At 41.4% G+C, this 16,857-nt stretch overlaps 1 protein-coding gene across 1 annotated transcript; it reads right to left on the bottom strand.

The window, feature by feature from the left end:
* Positions 1 to 1,019: 1,019 nt before the first annotated feature.
* On the bottom strand, positions 1,020 to 14,948 carry ldb1b (LIM-domain binding 1b). Its single transcript, XM_044346149.1, has 11 exons — positions 14,800 to 14,948; positions 8,463 to 8,565; positions 6,830 to 6,874; positions 6,505 to 6,580; positions 6,302 to 6,404; positions 5,992 to 6,164; positions 5,651 to 5,773; positions 5,444 to 5,527; positions 3,876 to 3,999; positions 3,633 to 3,781; positions 1,020 to 3,312 (listed from the first exon to the last, which is right to left on the bottom strand). Exons 1-11 carry the CDS (start codon positions 14,831 to 14,833, stop codon positions 3,082 to 3,084), a joined length of 1,245 nt encoding a protein of 414 aa, XP_044202084.1. The 5' UTR covers positions 14,834 to 14,948; the 3' UTR covers positions 1,020 to 3,081.
* Positions 14,949 to 16,857: the final 1,909 nt, after the last annotated feature.

The raw sequence follows: 16,857 nt of genomic DNA, 5'->3' as shown, positions 1-16,857 counted from the left end.
ACCCGTCGGCACAGCTTGAAGTCTGTCTGGAAGCTCGACACCGCTGACAGGTCACAACAGCACGACTGCGGAGGGATGTGACTACACAGCTTTGTTTGAAGATGAAGGGTGATGTGTTGTTGTATATAATTCAACAAGAAACTCAGGGAGAGGGACAGGATCACAACGGAAGCAGCTGGATACAAAGACGTTTACTGTACGTCTTCCTCTCTCATCCTGACCTCACCTTTACGAGGGGCGCTGCAGCGATTTTACAGATTTGGACACACAAGATCAGTTCTGTTTCATTTCTTTTGTCACTCTGCTTTTTAAAGTCTGAATAAAAATAACACCGGCAGTCCTATGACATCATCAGGGGTTATTTTATCTCGGCCTCGGCTTGGACACTTGGAGAAAATCTGATAAGAAAAAGCATGTTTTGCCAGCTGAGGACGTGGAGTGTGAAAGACACAAGGATTTACAGGCATGGAGGGCCAAACAATGAGTTGCATTATGGGATTAGAATGAGTCCACGTTTTTGGAGTTTGACCCTCATAGGTCAGGATTTCTCTGCCTTTGTTGCAACAATTTTGCACAAATGCACCAATTTCACTAAAAAATATGCAATACAGCCCTTTTCAAAAATGCTGTATGTTTTCCAGTTCCTTTAAAAAGTAATTTAAGTAAATTAGCTGCACTGGTAAAAAAAAAAAAAAAAACTCCTGTATTTTAAGGACTTTATATTGTCTTCAGTTACTTTTTTTAATAGTATGTGTCCAGACATGCTGTATGCTGTGTTTATGCTTCTCAACAGTGCTATAATCTTCATCTTTGGATTCCCCACTGAACCCTGAATGATGCCTTATGTTACAACACTCTCCAACAGTGAGAACACCTGTTATTTCCATTAGTTAAGTCAGTGTCAGAACTGTAAATAGCAAATTGAAATTCTCCAAAATGACCAAAACCAAGAAGCACTGACACGTGACTTAATTTATCAGCTGTGTTGCAATAATTACAAATTCACCAACTACACAATATTTTAAAGTGAAAATGTATCTTTTTATTGGTACCATACATTAATTATCAAGGGCAGAAACTAACCAAATCAAAAAATATATATCAAACAATGATTTTTCTACAGGGTTTGGAGAAGGTACAAGTCACCATTCAAACTCAATCATAACTGCTGCTGGATTCAACTGTAACGAAATGGAAATGTACAAAAGAATAACAGAGCTTCAGCCGTTTTTATAAGAATTTAAAGACTCAGCATTGCTACCAAATATGCCGACTGAACTTAATGTTAAGCTGGTTTTAGAAGATGCTTGGATGACTGATGGCATCACTCTGTTGATTATAAAAGAGACCACACAAATAAAGACAATTTGGACACAAAACTAATAAAAAACCCTCTGTTTGTAGCCAGTGATTTAACTTGAAATCCACTGGTTGACTAACAAATTCAGCGAGCACATTCACTTGACATCAGGTTGAAAGTTGCAGTACACAAAAATTGTGACGATTGTTAAGTGAAAAATCACTTCCTGTATACATGAAATAAATGAGTGAATTTCTGAAATTTCCAAAATAAATACAAAAAAAAAAAAAAAAAAAAAAATCAACAGAGACACAGTAAAATCATCTCTCCATGGTGCCATTGTACCCCTGGGGTTTTGTAATTTAATTTACAGTTTTAAAAAAGAGGGAGGAAGAGGAGGAAAGAGCAGGTGGGAAGATAAGAGGGACGGGTTCATGAGTGTTTTTTCTCCTTTTTCCTATTTTTGTTTCTTTACATTAGATCGGGATGGCTTTAGGTAAATCTAAGTAAGAATACATTTTATTACAGTCAGACAGAACTTTGCTACTACCTTAAATATACAAGCACAAATACACAAAAATTCAAATCTCCAAAAAGGAACGAAAAAGACAAAATAAAAACATCCACACTAAATTATTTCTCTTTTATAAACATAAAAGATAAAAACAATATATTTTAGAGGGGGAGGGGGGATAAAAGTCCTGTGTTGCTCCTTGGTCTGTAGCTTTTCAGTATCGGTAGAAAATAAAAAAGTAACAATTGAAATGAAGGCGTTTAATACAAATTAAAAAACATTCTAGGGAAATATATACTGTATAAAAACTCTTAAAATGTGTAACTGTGTGTATGTGTGTGTTGTAAATGCTCTCTGTTTGAAAGACTGCATCCATTGTAGTCTAATCAGAGATGGCTCGGGCACTAGGGGACTCAAAATCCTTCAATCATTATGTTATTTTTGTATGTGTGTGTATGTGTGTCCTTGTGTGTGTGTGTGTGTGTGTGTGTCACTTCCCTAGTGCCACATTTCAGCTCTCCTGCTAGAGTGTGAATTTCAATGGTTTTTATGGACTGATTCTAAATTCTGGTCTGTCTGATTTGGCAAAGCCACAAATATGTTCAGACTGCCTCGTTTCTCTCCTCAAACATTACACACACTCGCGCGCACACACATATACTCTATTAACAAACATTACCAGTGGCTTATGCGTCAGGGCAGTCCAGAATTGAGAGCCAATGTTTAGAGGACGGGCGGACAAGTCGTCCCTAAGCAACTCGCCACCATCTCTGAGCCCCACTGCCCACCCCCCCTCCCCTCCACCCCACCCCTTCCTACAGGTGTGTATGGTTTGTTTAGGGTATTTTAGAGTTCAGTATGGTTTGTTTAGAGTGCACAGTTCTGCCCTGGATTAAATCCCCGCGCCTCCTTGGTCGCATCTACCAAGTCGCTGTCCGAAATGAAAATTAGCAAGAGCAGACGGGACATGTTGTGTATGAGATGAGAGGGGGGAAAGGGGGACAGAGGCGGGACCACAGTGCCTAAATATGGGGGAGAAACTTTTAAAACTTCCTCTGGCTCAGCGAAACTGTCAGAGGAGGTCGTACTGAGCTCCCTCGGGCTACCTGTGTTTGTTGAATCTGAGCTCTAAATGATGTCGGGGGTCAGCGAGCGGGCGAGAGGGTGCTGCTGTTGCACTCGTGGCTGTCAGGGTGGGGTTGGGTGGGGGGGCTGAGGAGTGACAGAGAGAGGGGGTTTTGTGTTTGAGGTTGCGGGGCTCTGGGCTCTACTGCGATGCCTGTGAGGTGGGGTTGTCGCTCTTGCTCTCCTGGCTGGAGGGGGCCTTGTTGTTCCAGGGCGAGTTGGAGCCCAGCGCCGGAGAGTTGTTGAAGCTGTCCTCGTCGTCGATGCCGTTGGCCGCGTCGAACTGCGTGTTCTCCAGCCGCGTGATCAGACGCTCGTCCTCGTCGCCGAACTCCCCTCCCATCAGCGTGGGTTCTCCCACTACCATCACATCCTGCGAAGACACAAAACAGCGTTAACGTTAAAATTCTGTGAGGAGGAAGAGTTGTCATGAAAAAACTACAGCACAGCATATTGGGTTCATACACCTGGGAAATGTGTGATGTCAAACACACAGATGGTTTTTGACCATTTCAAACTTCAGTTACTATTGCAAGATGGATTTATCTACTTTGTTGAAACTCAAATATGTTTTAAGTTGACTTTATTTGCTTTGAATTTGTTTACAGTGTCCTGCACTGGTCAACTATGATAGTGTTTGTGTTGGAGATGTAATAGCAGAGTAATGACAGTAGGTGGCACTGATGTACTCACTGGAACTTGGCTGGACAGAGGGAAGCCGCTGCCAGGGCTCTTCTTTTTGTTGTTGTTGTTGTTATTAGTTCCTCCTCCTCCACTGATGGTGCTGCCACCTGACATCTTACGCTTCCGCCGTTTGTTTGGGGCCTGTCTTGATGGCTCAGCTACAGAGAAGGGAAGGAGAGACAGAGAGTTAGAAGATAAGTTAACTGTGTTTGTGTGTGTGTACCTACATCTGTGTGTGTGTTGTTCATCTACCTGGTGGTGCCACCATCCTCTGCCATTTCTGGAAGAGGCAGGTCTTGAGGCAGTCTCTGGGGCTGAGGCTGTATGTCTTGTGTCTGGACATCAGCTCCTGCATGGGCTCCAGAATAACACACAGCTGGAGGAGGGAACAAAGAGAGGCAGCAGGTTAGAGATCACACATTGTTGTAGATCATATACTTTAATTGATCATCCATTATTATCAGCTGGTGTTCAGGACAAATTAAATATTTGGTGTGCTTGAAATTCTCAGATGAGAAAATACAAGAAGACAATGATTAAACACGACTCATTGTTTTCTCTGAGTCAAAAGACACATTAAACTCCAGCACTGAGGCATCTGAAGCAGTTTATGCGTTCCCCTGTGGATTTTCAGTCTTGCTGGTGACTGAATGAATCGTGTAGGTGCTAGCGTCTCAGTCTGTGTTACCATGCTCAACAGTTAATAGAACATTAAAACACTGCTCTCTAAAGAGGAAAAAATATGACTTTCTGGGTGTACCAGAGTTTCATATGTACGTAGCGTTAGGGAAACATGTCAGGATGAGATCTTGAGCAGCAGCCTCTGGCCACATGACTTTTCATCTAGTTTTTTTCCCCCTCAAAAACAGCAACGAGACCATGGTGGGACTCAAGAGGCAACAGGTGTGGGGATACAATTTGTTTGATGAATATGTGGTGTCATCAGCAACTGTGATGTCCTCTACTGGCTTTATCAGGTGTCAGAGAGAAATGTAACACGTGTTAGAGCTGCTCTGTGAGAGTCAGGCAGGAGATAAAGACCAATCTAGGACCTAGAGAGGCAGCTGAATGTTATAAAACATAATAAGATGAAATGAATTACTTGTTATTTTAATGTTTTGTAGTAGTGTTTTGGTTTGTTTTTTTTTTTGTTTTTTTTTTTTTTTTAAAATCGATGTAAACAAGAACACTGGACCTGCACATCCAGTCCAACCTGTGCATCCTTGTGTATGCTGGTAGAACATGAGATGCAAGCAATATGGGACATACTCATCGACACATTATATCATATGGTAACGTACATTATTGTGTCCATATATTGACTTCTCGTACGATATATGGACATGACCTTGATCATTTCTGCTGACCTCGATACTGTCTATTGTGTTTACATGTGTGTTTGTTTACATAAGAATGTCTCCAACATTTTAGCCAACATGATGCCAGAATAAACAGCATAACTTACTGTGTGTGGTCTATCTATTTGAGGCAAATAACCCATCTCAAATATTTCTGGGACAATATATCGTCTAACAAAAGTGGTTATTGTGGTCACTAGTGGTCATGAAACTCTACATAGTAACTTAAATGTCTCAACAACAACAGCAAAAAAAAAAAAAAAAAAAAAATTTATCATCAGAATCAACTATTTGTAAGTCAAGTACAGCTATAATTTGAATACCTGCAAGGCACCAGATAAGTAATTTTGTTCTTAGATGTTCTTACTAAAATATGACCATGATCATGACACAATAAAGAGAAAAACCATCAAACACCAACGTCATTCTTGAGGTAAAATGTTGTATGCGTGCCTCACTTACTCGGAGGTAGTTAAGAGTAGAGTTCGACAGGCCACATCTTGTAATGTTTTTGGACAGCTGGTCCAGCATCTGTGGGTCCTGGGCCTGAGATACCAACAAACAAGACACACATTAACATAACTGACACACACACACACACACACACACACAACATAACATACATCACATGTACCCCTGTGGATTACCACTCTCTCTGTATCTACTCACATGCATGGCCAGTATACTGCGGGGGATGAGTTCACGGTGTTGTCTGATGCTGAAGTGCCACGTCTTTATCCTCATCATGTCGTCAAACATGAACTCCAGGTACAAGCGCCCCTCTACGCACACCTACAGCAGTTCAGAGGACTGAGGTCAGTAAACAGCAGGTCAACTGTAAAATCTATGCAGAGAACGGTACAAGCTGCACCTCTGCAGACACACTAGGGTTGTAAGTCGGAGTGATCACATTACTGGAGAAACGCTGTTGATTTTACAAAAATGTTTCCTAAACTGTTTTAATAAATGACAGAAATAGCCATACATATCTTAAAAACACAAACACAGACCTGTGTGAACATGGGCTTTCCATTCTGGGTGACCATGGTGCACTGATCACAGTCGAGGGAGACAAAGTTGTTGTGGAAGGACTCCTTCGGATGTTTCAGCACATAGTAGAGCTCAGTGGCACCGCCCTCAAATATACTCCGGAAGTATCTTGGAATCAACGTCCGGCCAATTGCTGGAGAGAAGGAGAGAAAACACAAAGGGTATGAGAACAGGAAGATGTTAGCAGGTTGTACAGTCCATTCATGACTGTAGGACTAAGGGATGAAAAGTGTAGTATGTCCTCAAACAGATATTCTATATGTTTCTTACTGTAACGTTTGGGCCCATCCTCCAGACAGAAAGTAATGGTCAACATGGCGTCGTCTTCAAAGAACTCTGTAGTAAATGCATCCCACCACAGGTTATCACACTCCTACAATGTGGAGAGGGGGGGGAAATAATCAGTTACCAACACAGTTCTTGAGTTGTTAGTGTGTCTGAGTGTGAGAATGTAGCCGTGTGCGTTTACGAACCTCTGTCCAGTTCTGTAGCCGTTTGTTGAGTTCAAATATTCTGTAGTCTGTCTGGTTGCCATATGGTGTGTGCCTCCTGCTCCACAAAAAGACAAGAGGAGGAGAAAACAAAAGACAGACGGGTTGAGAACAGTTATCTTGTGGTGATATGACAGCGTCAGTACTTTTAGGACAGTTTCACAACCTAGTTTAGCCTTGCCGCAGACTAAATGCAAAATTTGTATTGAAAGCGAGATAAGAATACAGCTTCCCACGACCTTATCTACACTTGTGTTAATGCAGTTTTCACATTAGCTGGAGATACTGGGAAATAATGTAGTCTTACCCTATTCCTGGCTCCAGGTATGTGGGAGGATACATTGGGGTGGGACTGGAGAAACGAGAGACAGAGAGATTATTACATTCAGCTATAGTGCTAATATGCCCTCCTCCAAGAGCTAGTCTATCTTTACGACCCTGGGACGCGAGCCAAACATGGCACAAATTGGATGATACAAGGAGACAGTAAATAACAACACGTCTCAGTTACACACACACACACACACACACACACACCAACTGAAGCAAACTCGCTCGCTGCAAAAAGACAAGCCGTGCAGCACGGCACACAATTCTTCTCAGGTGTGTTTCCTAACCTTACTGAGCCACACAAGACAAGTCAAATCAATTTTAGCATTAAACATCACCCACTCAACAGTTTTAGCTTGTAGCTCAACAAGCATTTGCCTGAATAATGGGTTGTGTTAATGGTGGTGGACAAAAATGACACTGCACTAAATTACACAGGCTATTGGATCAGCCTTTTACAGACTGAGAAAACAAACACAAGTGCTCTCCTTTGCTAAAATATCACCAATAAACCTTCCTGCACCCAACAGTGTTCCCAGAATACCTAGGTATGATAGTGCTATCAGTTTCAAATAAGTGTTCCACAAATACTTTGTGTATTGTACACTTAACTTGCACATAAATATACCTCTAGCAGCTGATCTGAAGAACAGATTTATAGTGTTACAGTTGAGTGTGATGGTGCAGCATCACTGTTTCGTTCTTTAAGGAAACCCTGTGCAGCTGACTGGATGAACGCATCGCTATCTGTGCTGTTCTTGGATTTTACCTCAGGTTTTCCAACTGAGAAAATAGAGCGGCTGTTCTGGAAACGTCAGATTTTACCAAAACTATCCACTGAAACCATTTTCTTAACTTAATGTACATCTAATTTGAGTATTTGTCCAGGATGTTTGTGAACGTGAGCGAACACAAACAGTCACTGTGTAGTTCAAACTCACCATACAGCACTACGCATTGACTCTGTTATCAAAACCACTTTACACAGTTTGCTGATTGGTTAAATTATTGGTGAGCTGCCAAGATGAATTGATTACTGGAGGTTTTCCAAGCTAACGTCTTGTATCAGAAACTGAACTCATGATGTCTGTGCTGGCTTTGTCAGACTGTATAAACATGGTATCCAATAATACAAACACATTTATAAAAGTGTGTTCAGATAGAAAGCAAAGTGAATTTGACTGCTGGACCATTTGTGCAATCTCTGTTTATTTGACTCAAACAGCCAATGTACTGTGTGTACAGATGTTAGCTTTAAGCTAGCTAGAAAGGGACTCTGATCTAAGAACTCACCAGGACCTCCAGTTCTTTTAGGAATCACCCTCCAGTCTTTTTACTTTCTCCTTTTGTCTCTGTTCATGTATAAAGCAGATTCATGTAACACTAGGATCAATGCAAATTTTCCCTTGGAGCCCACCAGGAAAATGTGTGCCTAATCGTGCCCAATTGAGTCTTTCCCTGTGTTTATATGTAATCTTGCCTTCTCTAAAATCTGCTTTGATTTCTGTATGAACACACCTTAAGACATCTAAAAGGCTTGGTTTTCCCACCCAGAGCAGACACTGAAAAGTACACACACCCAAACACAAAGACACAGACATAAAACTCACCCCACGTCTCTGTCCAGCATGGTGCCGGGATGGAAAGGGGGGAAAGTGCTACCGTTGGGGGGCTCCTTAGGGGAGTACAGCTTGAATGACTTGGAGGAACAGCCTGGAAGAGAGGTGAGAAAAAATATTAGAAAGAACATAAAAGTAATTACATTTTTTTAATGTTGTAGGTTCGGGGATTACTTAAAAGGTTAGTTTTTAGGGCTTCAAGATAAGTTTAACAGCTATATCTGTCAGAAATAACATAGATAATGTGTCAAATCTGGGAACAAATGCTGTATCTATTAATCCACAAATTCAACCATTGACACTGCAAACCTTTAAACACATTGTGAACAGTGGTCCAGCTGGGACTGTTAATAAACATCTACATTGTAAGGCAGAAAAGAAAGAACACAGAAGAGGTTGAAGATGGCGCCCGCAGTTGCTATACCATACGGAATTACAGTGGCATTAGTTAGTTATTCGCTTTTGGAGTGGCCCTTACAAAGAATGACTGTATTATGTGAGGGTGAAGGCAGCCTGAGCTGGCCAGTATGGCCCAGTTTTAGTTGGCTGCACTCACAGGTCATCCCAAATACCTCAATCTTGTTACAGGAAGACGCAAAACAACAACATGAACAGGAGAGAGATTCCTGTAAACATTGTGCTCCTGCTACACCGCTACAGAAATTGCTGCCCTCCTTCTACTCTCCCTTCACACTCAGTATACAACTATCAAATACCAACCAATTACACTAACAGACCAATACACACACACAAACAAAAAAACTGATGAAAATCTGTCTCACACACACATCTCCATCCCCCTGTTCTACTCTAATTGCCCAGCTCTCCTATAAAGGCCATCCAGGCGTGGCGGCCTCCAGGTCATGACCCCTGCCGTCACCATGGTGAAGCCCCGCCTCATTAATGTCTCTCTGTCTTGTCTCTGCATATTAAAACATATCAATGTACGTGTGAAAGAGACTGAGATGTTTTCCAGCCAGGGTAATTGTGATTTGAGACCACTGCAGCAATGTTATCTATATATTTCAAGGATACAGTCAGACAATTAAAGAGTAAAACAGCTTCTCTTCTGTAAAGAGGTTTTAAAAAAGCTAACTTTTCAATAATGTATGCTAGCTGTCTAAAGTCAGCTTTTTCTATGTTTGTTGGAGACTGCACAACAACACAAACATGCAAAAAGATAAACACAAATTGTTGTGGGACTGACAGAGAGCCGTGTTCAAAACTGACCTTAGGGACCACACCGATATACATCAAGTTGGTCAGTCTTAACTGATCTACAGTATGTTATCTAGTAAAAAGAAAATGTCTCAGGTCTACAGGTTTCTATTCTGTGTAATAGTGGCCACATAGTCAACAATATCTCTCTTACAGACCTACTTGTAAATAAATAATAAATCAACAAGGAAAGTTCTTCCATGAAGACAAGCACAGATCTTTAAAACAAGTATCACATCTTCTACACAGAAAAAAATCCATTTGAAATCCTGTCTTCACTTCGTGTACAAAACAAGTTGTTTGCTTTGTGTGAGCCAGTAATGCTATGCAAAGGCCTGAATGCACCACCAGAGGAAAACAAATGGGGTTGATAAATAAATAAATAATCGATGGTTAAGTGTCCATTAGTTGTTGAGAGCTCCATTAGCTCCTCTCTTCTCCTGTTAGCTGTTAATGACAGGCAGTCACAATCACATCAGCTGGATTTCACTTCCTCCACTGGGAATCATGCTCCCCTCTCCTACAAGCAGAAACTCTACATATATAAATATATATGTATACACACACACACACACACACTTTACACATATCTTAACTTCCTTGGTTTGAGTGATGCTAACCACCGTCACCCAACCTTCAGAGCATAAGATCTCAAATATTTTGTGGCATGAATCCCGAAAAAAAACCCATAACATTTGATTTCACAAGAGAAAAATCCACCAAGCATTACAAAGTCTCCTCTAAATGATAATAACACGTCGTGGTGTTGGACTCCTGTCACCATGATAGCTAAGTATCCAAACGGAATACAAGCGATAGCTAGGTTACACTGAAGCATTAACCTGCAAACTTTTTTTCTTTTTTTACAAAAACCTGACATGAATCTAAAGATTTTATCAAGTTGCACTTAAAACGTCCTATTCGCCAGTTTAGTATGTCACAACTCTATCAATCAAAGCACATTTTGACGAGGGGTTGCCTGCTTACAAAGGCAATTAGAAAGGCAGCCAGCGCATACTGCTAACACTTAGCTGTTAGCTCGGCCAAAACGGGTCATTTCGGGGGGAGAGTTTACAGCCACAAACGCCTACAAACACAATTATAACAAACAAGATAGCTACTGAAAGATACACGATAAAATAACCTCACTGTCCTCACTCGCCAAAGCGAAGCCTGTATACAACACTGCCTTGTGTGGGCCTGCGAGGCAAGCTAACGCTAGCCAGCCTTGAAAACAGTTGGTAACCAGTTAGCTGCTGTTAGCCGTTAGCCGTTAAATCCCCTTTTCAACGAGAAAGCGCCGAAATAACGCAAGAAATTACAACCGCGGCGGCTCGTAAACTACGTTTAACCGCCACAGCTGCTAGACATTGCAGGAAAATGTGTGTGTTTGTGGGGTAAAGCGACCCCTTTTTTACCTGCAAAGAAGTCCAATCAGAAAATTGATGTTTACAGATCCGTGGTGATAGACCGTGTGTACGCTCCGTGCGTAAAGACGGATAGGCCCGCTGGACGCAACGTACCAACACAATACGTCCCTCTGAATAGGATCAATAAAAAATCTGCTCAAACCGCGAGACTGAGAGGGAATAAGGCCCAAATTGCGGGAGTCGGTCGGCTATGTTTTGTCCCGCATGAGGCCTTGTCAGTGGGCTGAAGCCTGCTGTGGGTTTACATACGGACCCCGATGAGCCCTTTGTTCACGGGAGGACATGAACAATAGCTGTAGGCCCTCCTCCTCCTCCTCCTCTCCTCCCTCAGCAATGCTCCTCTCTCCTCTGCCCAGCACCGCCAGCCGCCCCCCTTCCGCCCCCCACTCCCACTGCACATAAAGGTTGTCTGGTAAGCATTTTTTTTCTTCCTTCCTCCTCCCCGCATCCCATCCTTTCCCTGTAACTGACACAGACGAGAATTGGCCCTAATGCAGTCAAGTGGAAGTGTGTGTGTGTGCAAATAAAGATCGTGCTGACTGCAAAGTGGTTTTCATGTTCGCCTAATTAGTGCACATCATCAGCTTGCTACAAAAACAACTGAGCTGAGACACTGACAGCCAAGTCCCAGGTCATGTGTAATAATATACAAGGTGGGTCCCATGCAGTGCAGTGCAGTACAGCAGCCTGATCAGCCAAGAGGAGATTAAGATCTTATAAATTAACTTTCATGTAAGGAAAACAGACATGGGTTGTTTACAATTAATTGTGTCTTTGAGTTTGTACACTGAACTGTCTCCAAGGTAGGCCAGTAAATCCATTACCATTGGGAATCTCTCTCTCCCTCTCTCTCTCTCTCTGTCTCTCTCTCTCTCACACACACACACACACAGAAAGCACTAAGCCAAAAGGAGAATCCCATAGGCCTCTAAATCTGCTTAAATCGCCTCAAATTATAATCAGATATTCAGATCACAGCCAGAGAGGACTCACCCATATGGCCAAAGTTGAGATATAAAAAGAACAAGTAGTATTAGGTCAGGAGTTTTTCATACTGTATATGTGGTAGTGTGTGTGTGTGTGTGTAGCCGGACATCTGAGCCACCAACATGTTCTGATTTATACACGATCCATGTACACATGGAGTGAAAACACAATGTTTCATCAATGATTTATTCACAAATTAAGCTGCTCTCGTGAGCCGCTCTGTGGAAACAGTTAACAGGCTTCACACAGGCTCCTATACACCAAAACACTGGTGTGGACTGGTAACATTAAATATAACATAATTCACTATTATTTAGTAGAATTATTTTTTAGGGGCAGTCTTAAATAATTTGTCCCAGAGATGAAGGTTTACATACATATGAATTTGTAAGTCTTATTGTAATTCAGAAATATGTACTCCACAGTGATTGTGAGGATAATCATGACATGGAACAACTTAAAAATGTAGTTTACAGATGTGGAGGGCTTAAATTCATTTTGGTTTGCAGGACCAGTTTTGCTTTTCAAGGGTCAGTTCCACTAGATGTTGCAGCTGAGAACCAAAAATTCTGCAATCTTACAATATTTATATACATAGATTTTATGCTTTAAAGATTATATATACGGTATATATGATCTGTATATATATCATGTGTATCATCATCATCTGCATCACTTTATACAGTATATACAGAATACACATATGATTTATGTACAGTCAAAAGTTCCATTTATTTGAATGAGAAACTGAGGCTGATAGGTAGGTCATCAGTTTTGCAGGCAATAGGTCCTGAGCCAAAATATTGAACAAAATCTAAATGATCTGATGATGGCACAAGATGAAACGTCAGGCGATCAGTGGGGATCATGAACGTGTTTACTGAATTTCACAGTAGTCCGTCCGATTGTTGTTTAGATTTATCAAAAATTTTGTTCCGATCCCTCAAGTAGGTATTGAGATGTTTCACTGAAACAGGAAAACTTTGACCTGATGGAGCATCACCAAAGTCATTAGAGTTTATCCTCTTGGGAACATGAATGCCTGCACAAAATTTCAATCCGTCCAATAGTTGTTCAGTCGGGACCGAGCGACTGACAGACTTATATCGTTCTTCCTTCAGCCAAGCTAGCGGCATCGCTGAGAACAAATAAAGGAACATACTAATAATGAAAAGGTATTTACCAAAAAAATCATGAAGTAAATTAAACACTTCAGCTATACTTAGTACCAACTTATTGATTTGATTGATGACCCATATAATCATTTAATCCATCAGTTTAACCCAATTATCCCATTCTTCTATCCACTGAAGTACATGACACACAATACCTCTCTACACTATTTGTTGTGGGCCTCCAATATTCCAACATTTTGAAGACAGTAAATTGCATATTTATTTTTTCCAGCTGTCTACTGTTTGCTTCTGCCATCTCGATACAGAAAATGTCCTTCTGTTCTGACATATTTGCAGATGTTTTCTGTCTTGCATATGAATATACAGCACAAAACTCATAACTCCCTTATGTCTGGCAGCTCAAATGTGGACCTCTTTACAGACTCTGTTGTATGAAATCTGGAGTATGGTGAAGTACAATGTGTCCCAGAGCCAGACATGTGGAGAGGATAAGCTGCTCTAAGGCCTGTCTCTCACCCGACCAGCAACAAAGATGCTTGGGCTGAGTTTATGTATATTGGTTTGACCATGGTAAGCCTGTGACATGAGCACTTCACAGCTCGCGAGGCTCCTGTCAGTCTTTTGGCAGCATCTTTGTGTGTCTAGTACCAGGGGGAGGTGTAGTCAGTAGTAGCTTAGAGTGTCTGTTGTGGGTGACTTGTGTGGATTTGCCTATCTTATATTCGCTGGCCCCTGTAGCCATGGCAACACGAGCAGTCAATGCTGTCACAACTGGAGTGAGGCTGAGAATCATCCATGGAAATGGACACACAAGGGTTAATCCTGTGTGTGTGTGTGTGTGTGTGTGTGTGTGTGTGTGTGTGTGTGTGTGTGTCTGTGTGTGTGCGTCTCCAAAGCTCACCCATTCAAATGGTACATGACGGGGTTAATCCCCAGTGCGCGCGTGTGTGTGTGTGTGTGTGGTGGGGTGATGGAGAGGAGGTGGGGGTGGGAGGTGTGTCAGGATAAGGCTTGAAGGGCTTACACACACCGTCTCTTTCGCTCTCAGGCATAGGGCAGGCCTTATCTTCAACTAGCACCCCAACCAGCGAGTCACACACACACACACACACACACACACGCACACACACACACACACACACACACAGACACTGCTGCCTAACCTTCACATCACCAGCTAGCCTCATTTCCCAACTTGCAGTCACACATTCACACCTAAAGCCATAAATCCATGTATAATAAGTGATTAAAGCTGCAGCGTGCAGTGGCTGAATAAACTCCCTAAAGTGCACCGTGTGATGTTTTCACTGAGCTTACACTTAAACCTACAAGCGCAACTTGTTTAATTCACCTTTGTCAAAGTCAAAAAAATAAGGAGAAGAGGCCAGACTTAAAGATAATTTATCTGGAGATCAACAAAGCAGCAAGATATATCAATAAGAACAATCAAACATTTTTCTTTCAGCCGTTTTCTTTGATCTCTGGGTTTTTATCTTTATGTTGCTGAATCGGCTATGTGAAAGACAGAAAAGGTAAAGGTCAGCAAGCAAGACTTACCTCCTTCAGTCTCCAGCGGTTCTGACATTGCCATTTTGTCACCCACAAATGCACTTTCACAGCTACATACTGATCTAACTCAAAGACTTGGGCCCTGTTTTCAAGCCTCTCCCTCTTTCTGATATCTCCCATGTCCAGACTGTCAGGCTCAGGGGCACAAGGAGGGGGGAGAAGGATGCCTACAGTGTGTGTGTGTGTGTGTGTGCGCGCGTGCACTCTAATGCATGTGTTGCCTGTGTATGTGCAAATGTGTGCAGCGTGCCACTTCCACTCACTAGTCAACAGGAAACTTAACGGCACAAACGTCTGCCAGAGTTCTGATAACAAGCATCCCAGTCGCCCTCCCTTCGACACAGTCTTAAACACTGATCTGAGGACAGTCTCGTGTTGGTCTCAGTTTAGAAAAAGCCCTGACTAAACTGATCCAAGATTTAAACAATAAGAGCCAACTTCTGATGATCGGCGAGTGTCCATTTTTTCCCAAACAGTAATGAAAACAAAACCTCTCCTGCTTTCATAGATTGCATTCACTTTTATTTCTTTCCCCAATGTAATCCCAAAGCTACTGTTTGATGGCTTTTACCACTTCATGGCAATAAAGTCAAACATACTGTTAAAAGCACAGACAGTCCAATTTCTCCTCATGAGAGCTAGCGTCACATCTCTGAAGCTCTTCTCTGTGGTCAGTGTCTGCTAGACGACTAGTACTTGATCAATTTGGCAGCTCAGGCTTTTTTTTTATTCTGTTATTGGATCAGATTTAGTGACAGAGATCCGATTCAGCTCTGATAAAACATCCAAAGGCTGCCACAATACAAACTGACACTTTTTAGAGGAATGAGCACTAATCCAGACACATTGGCCAGCTTTATATCACCAAGGAGTCTGCAACAGCCTGCGAGTCAGAATAGAAGACACTTAACTGCAGTGGTACTTGTACTTTATTTCCTTTTTATGCTACTTTATACTTCTACTCCACTCTATTTTAGAGGCAGATATTGTACTGTTATACTCCACTACATTCATCTGACATACAAAACATATAATGACTATGTTATTGATTAAACACTCCCACAATATATAAAGCACCAATTAAAATGATCTTCAGCTCAGCCAACTACTACATGAAAATGCTACTTACACATGAATTAATGATAGGGTTGGGCAATGTGACGATATAAACTAGGGCTGCAACTAACAGTTATTTTCATTATTGATTAATCTGCAGATTATTTCCATTTCATCGGCTAATCATTGCAGCTCTAAAACCATGAGACGATGTGAATTTGTCTAAATTTGTCAATACTGCCTCACTGTTTATACCAAGTAACTCTCCAATAATATCTTTGGTTGTGTTGGTTCAATGAGCATGACTGCTTTATGGAAATATTAGATTTTTATATGATTTTTGCATCAATGTGATGAAGCGCCTTGATTTGTTGGGTACGTAATTTGCTGGATTAATGCAGTTAATTGATATTACCATGAATTTACTGTATTACAATATACTGTGGCTCAAAATTGTATGTACCATGATAAGGAGTTTTGTCCATATTGCTTAGTTAATAATTAAAACATGTAATATACAGTACTGTGCAAATGTTCTAGGCACTTTAATTGTTTAGAGTCTTATCCATTATGCAATACCATCATGTGATCGGTCCCAAACTTATTCTGCAGCATGACAACGACCCCAAACATCCAGCCTGGAGTCTAAAGAACTATCTTCACCAACAAGAAGAACAAGGAGTCCTGCAACAGATGTAATGACCCCCACAGAGCCCTGATCTCATCATCATGGAGTCAGTTTGGGGTCACATGAAGAGACAGAAGCAACTGAGACGCCTGAATCCACAGAAGAACTGTGACAACTTCTCCGAGATGCTTCTAACAACCTACCTGCCAAGTACCTTGAAAACAAGTGTACTGAGGAGAATTGGTGCTGTTTTGAATGTATAGTTAATTGATTAATAAAAACTAATTATGGAATTAGTTTTTGAATGCATCCTCAGTTTACTCTTAGTGCCTAAAGTGTTTGTACAGTACTGTATGTCACTT

This window comes from Thunnus albacares, chromosome 3, assembly GCF_914725855.1.
Source record: "Thunnus albacares chromosome 3, fThuAlb1.1, whole genome shotgun sequence".
NCBI lineage: Eukaryota > Metazoa > Chordata > Actinopteri > Scombriformes > Scombridae > Thunnus > Thunnus albacares.
Note: the sequence above shows the minus strand (reverse complement) of the source record. Positions and strands in the feature narration are given on the sequence as shown.

Excerpts from the sequence above, each read along its gene's own strand:
- ldb1b (XM_044346149.1), bottom strand. The coding sequence starts at position 14,833 with ATGGCAATGTCAGAACCGCTGGAGACTGAAGGAG. Across the intron at positions 8,566-14,799 it reads ACCGCTGGAGACTGAAGGAG|GCTGTTCCTCCAAGTCATTC; the intron begins GTAAGTCTTGCT and ends CCTCTCTTCCAG. Across the intron at positions 6,405-6,504 it reads GGCTACAGAACTGGACAGAG|GAGTGTGATAACCTGTGGTG; the intron begins GTTCGTAAACGC and ends TCCACATTGTAG.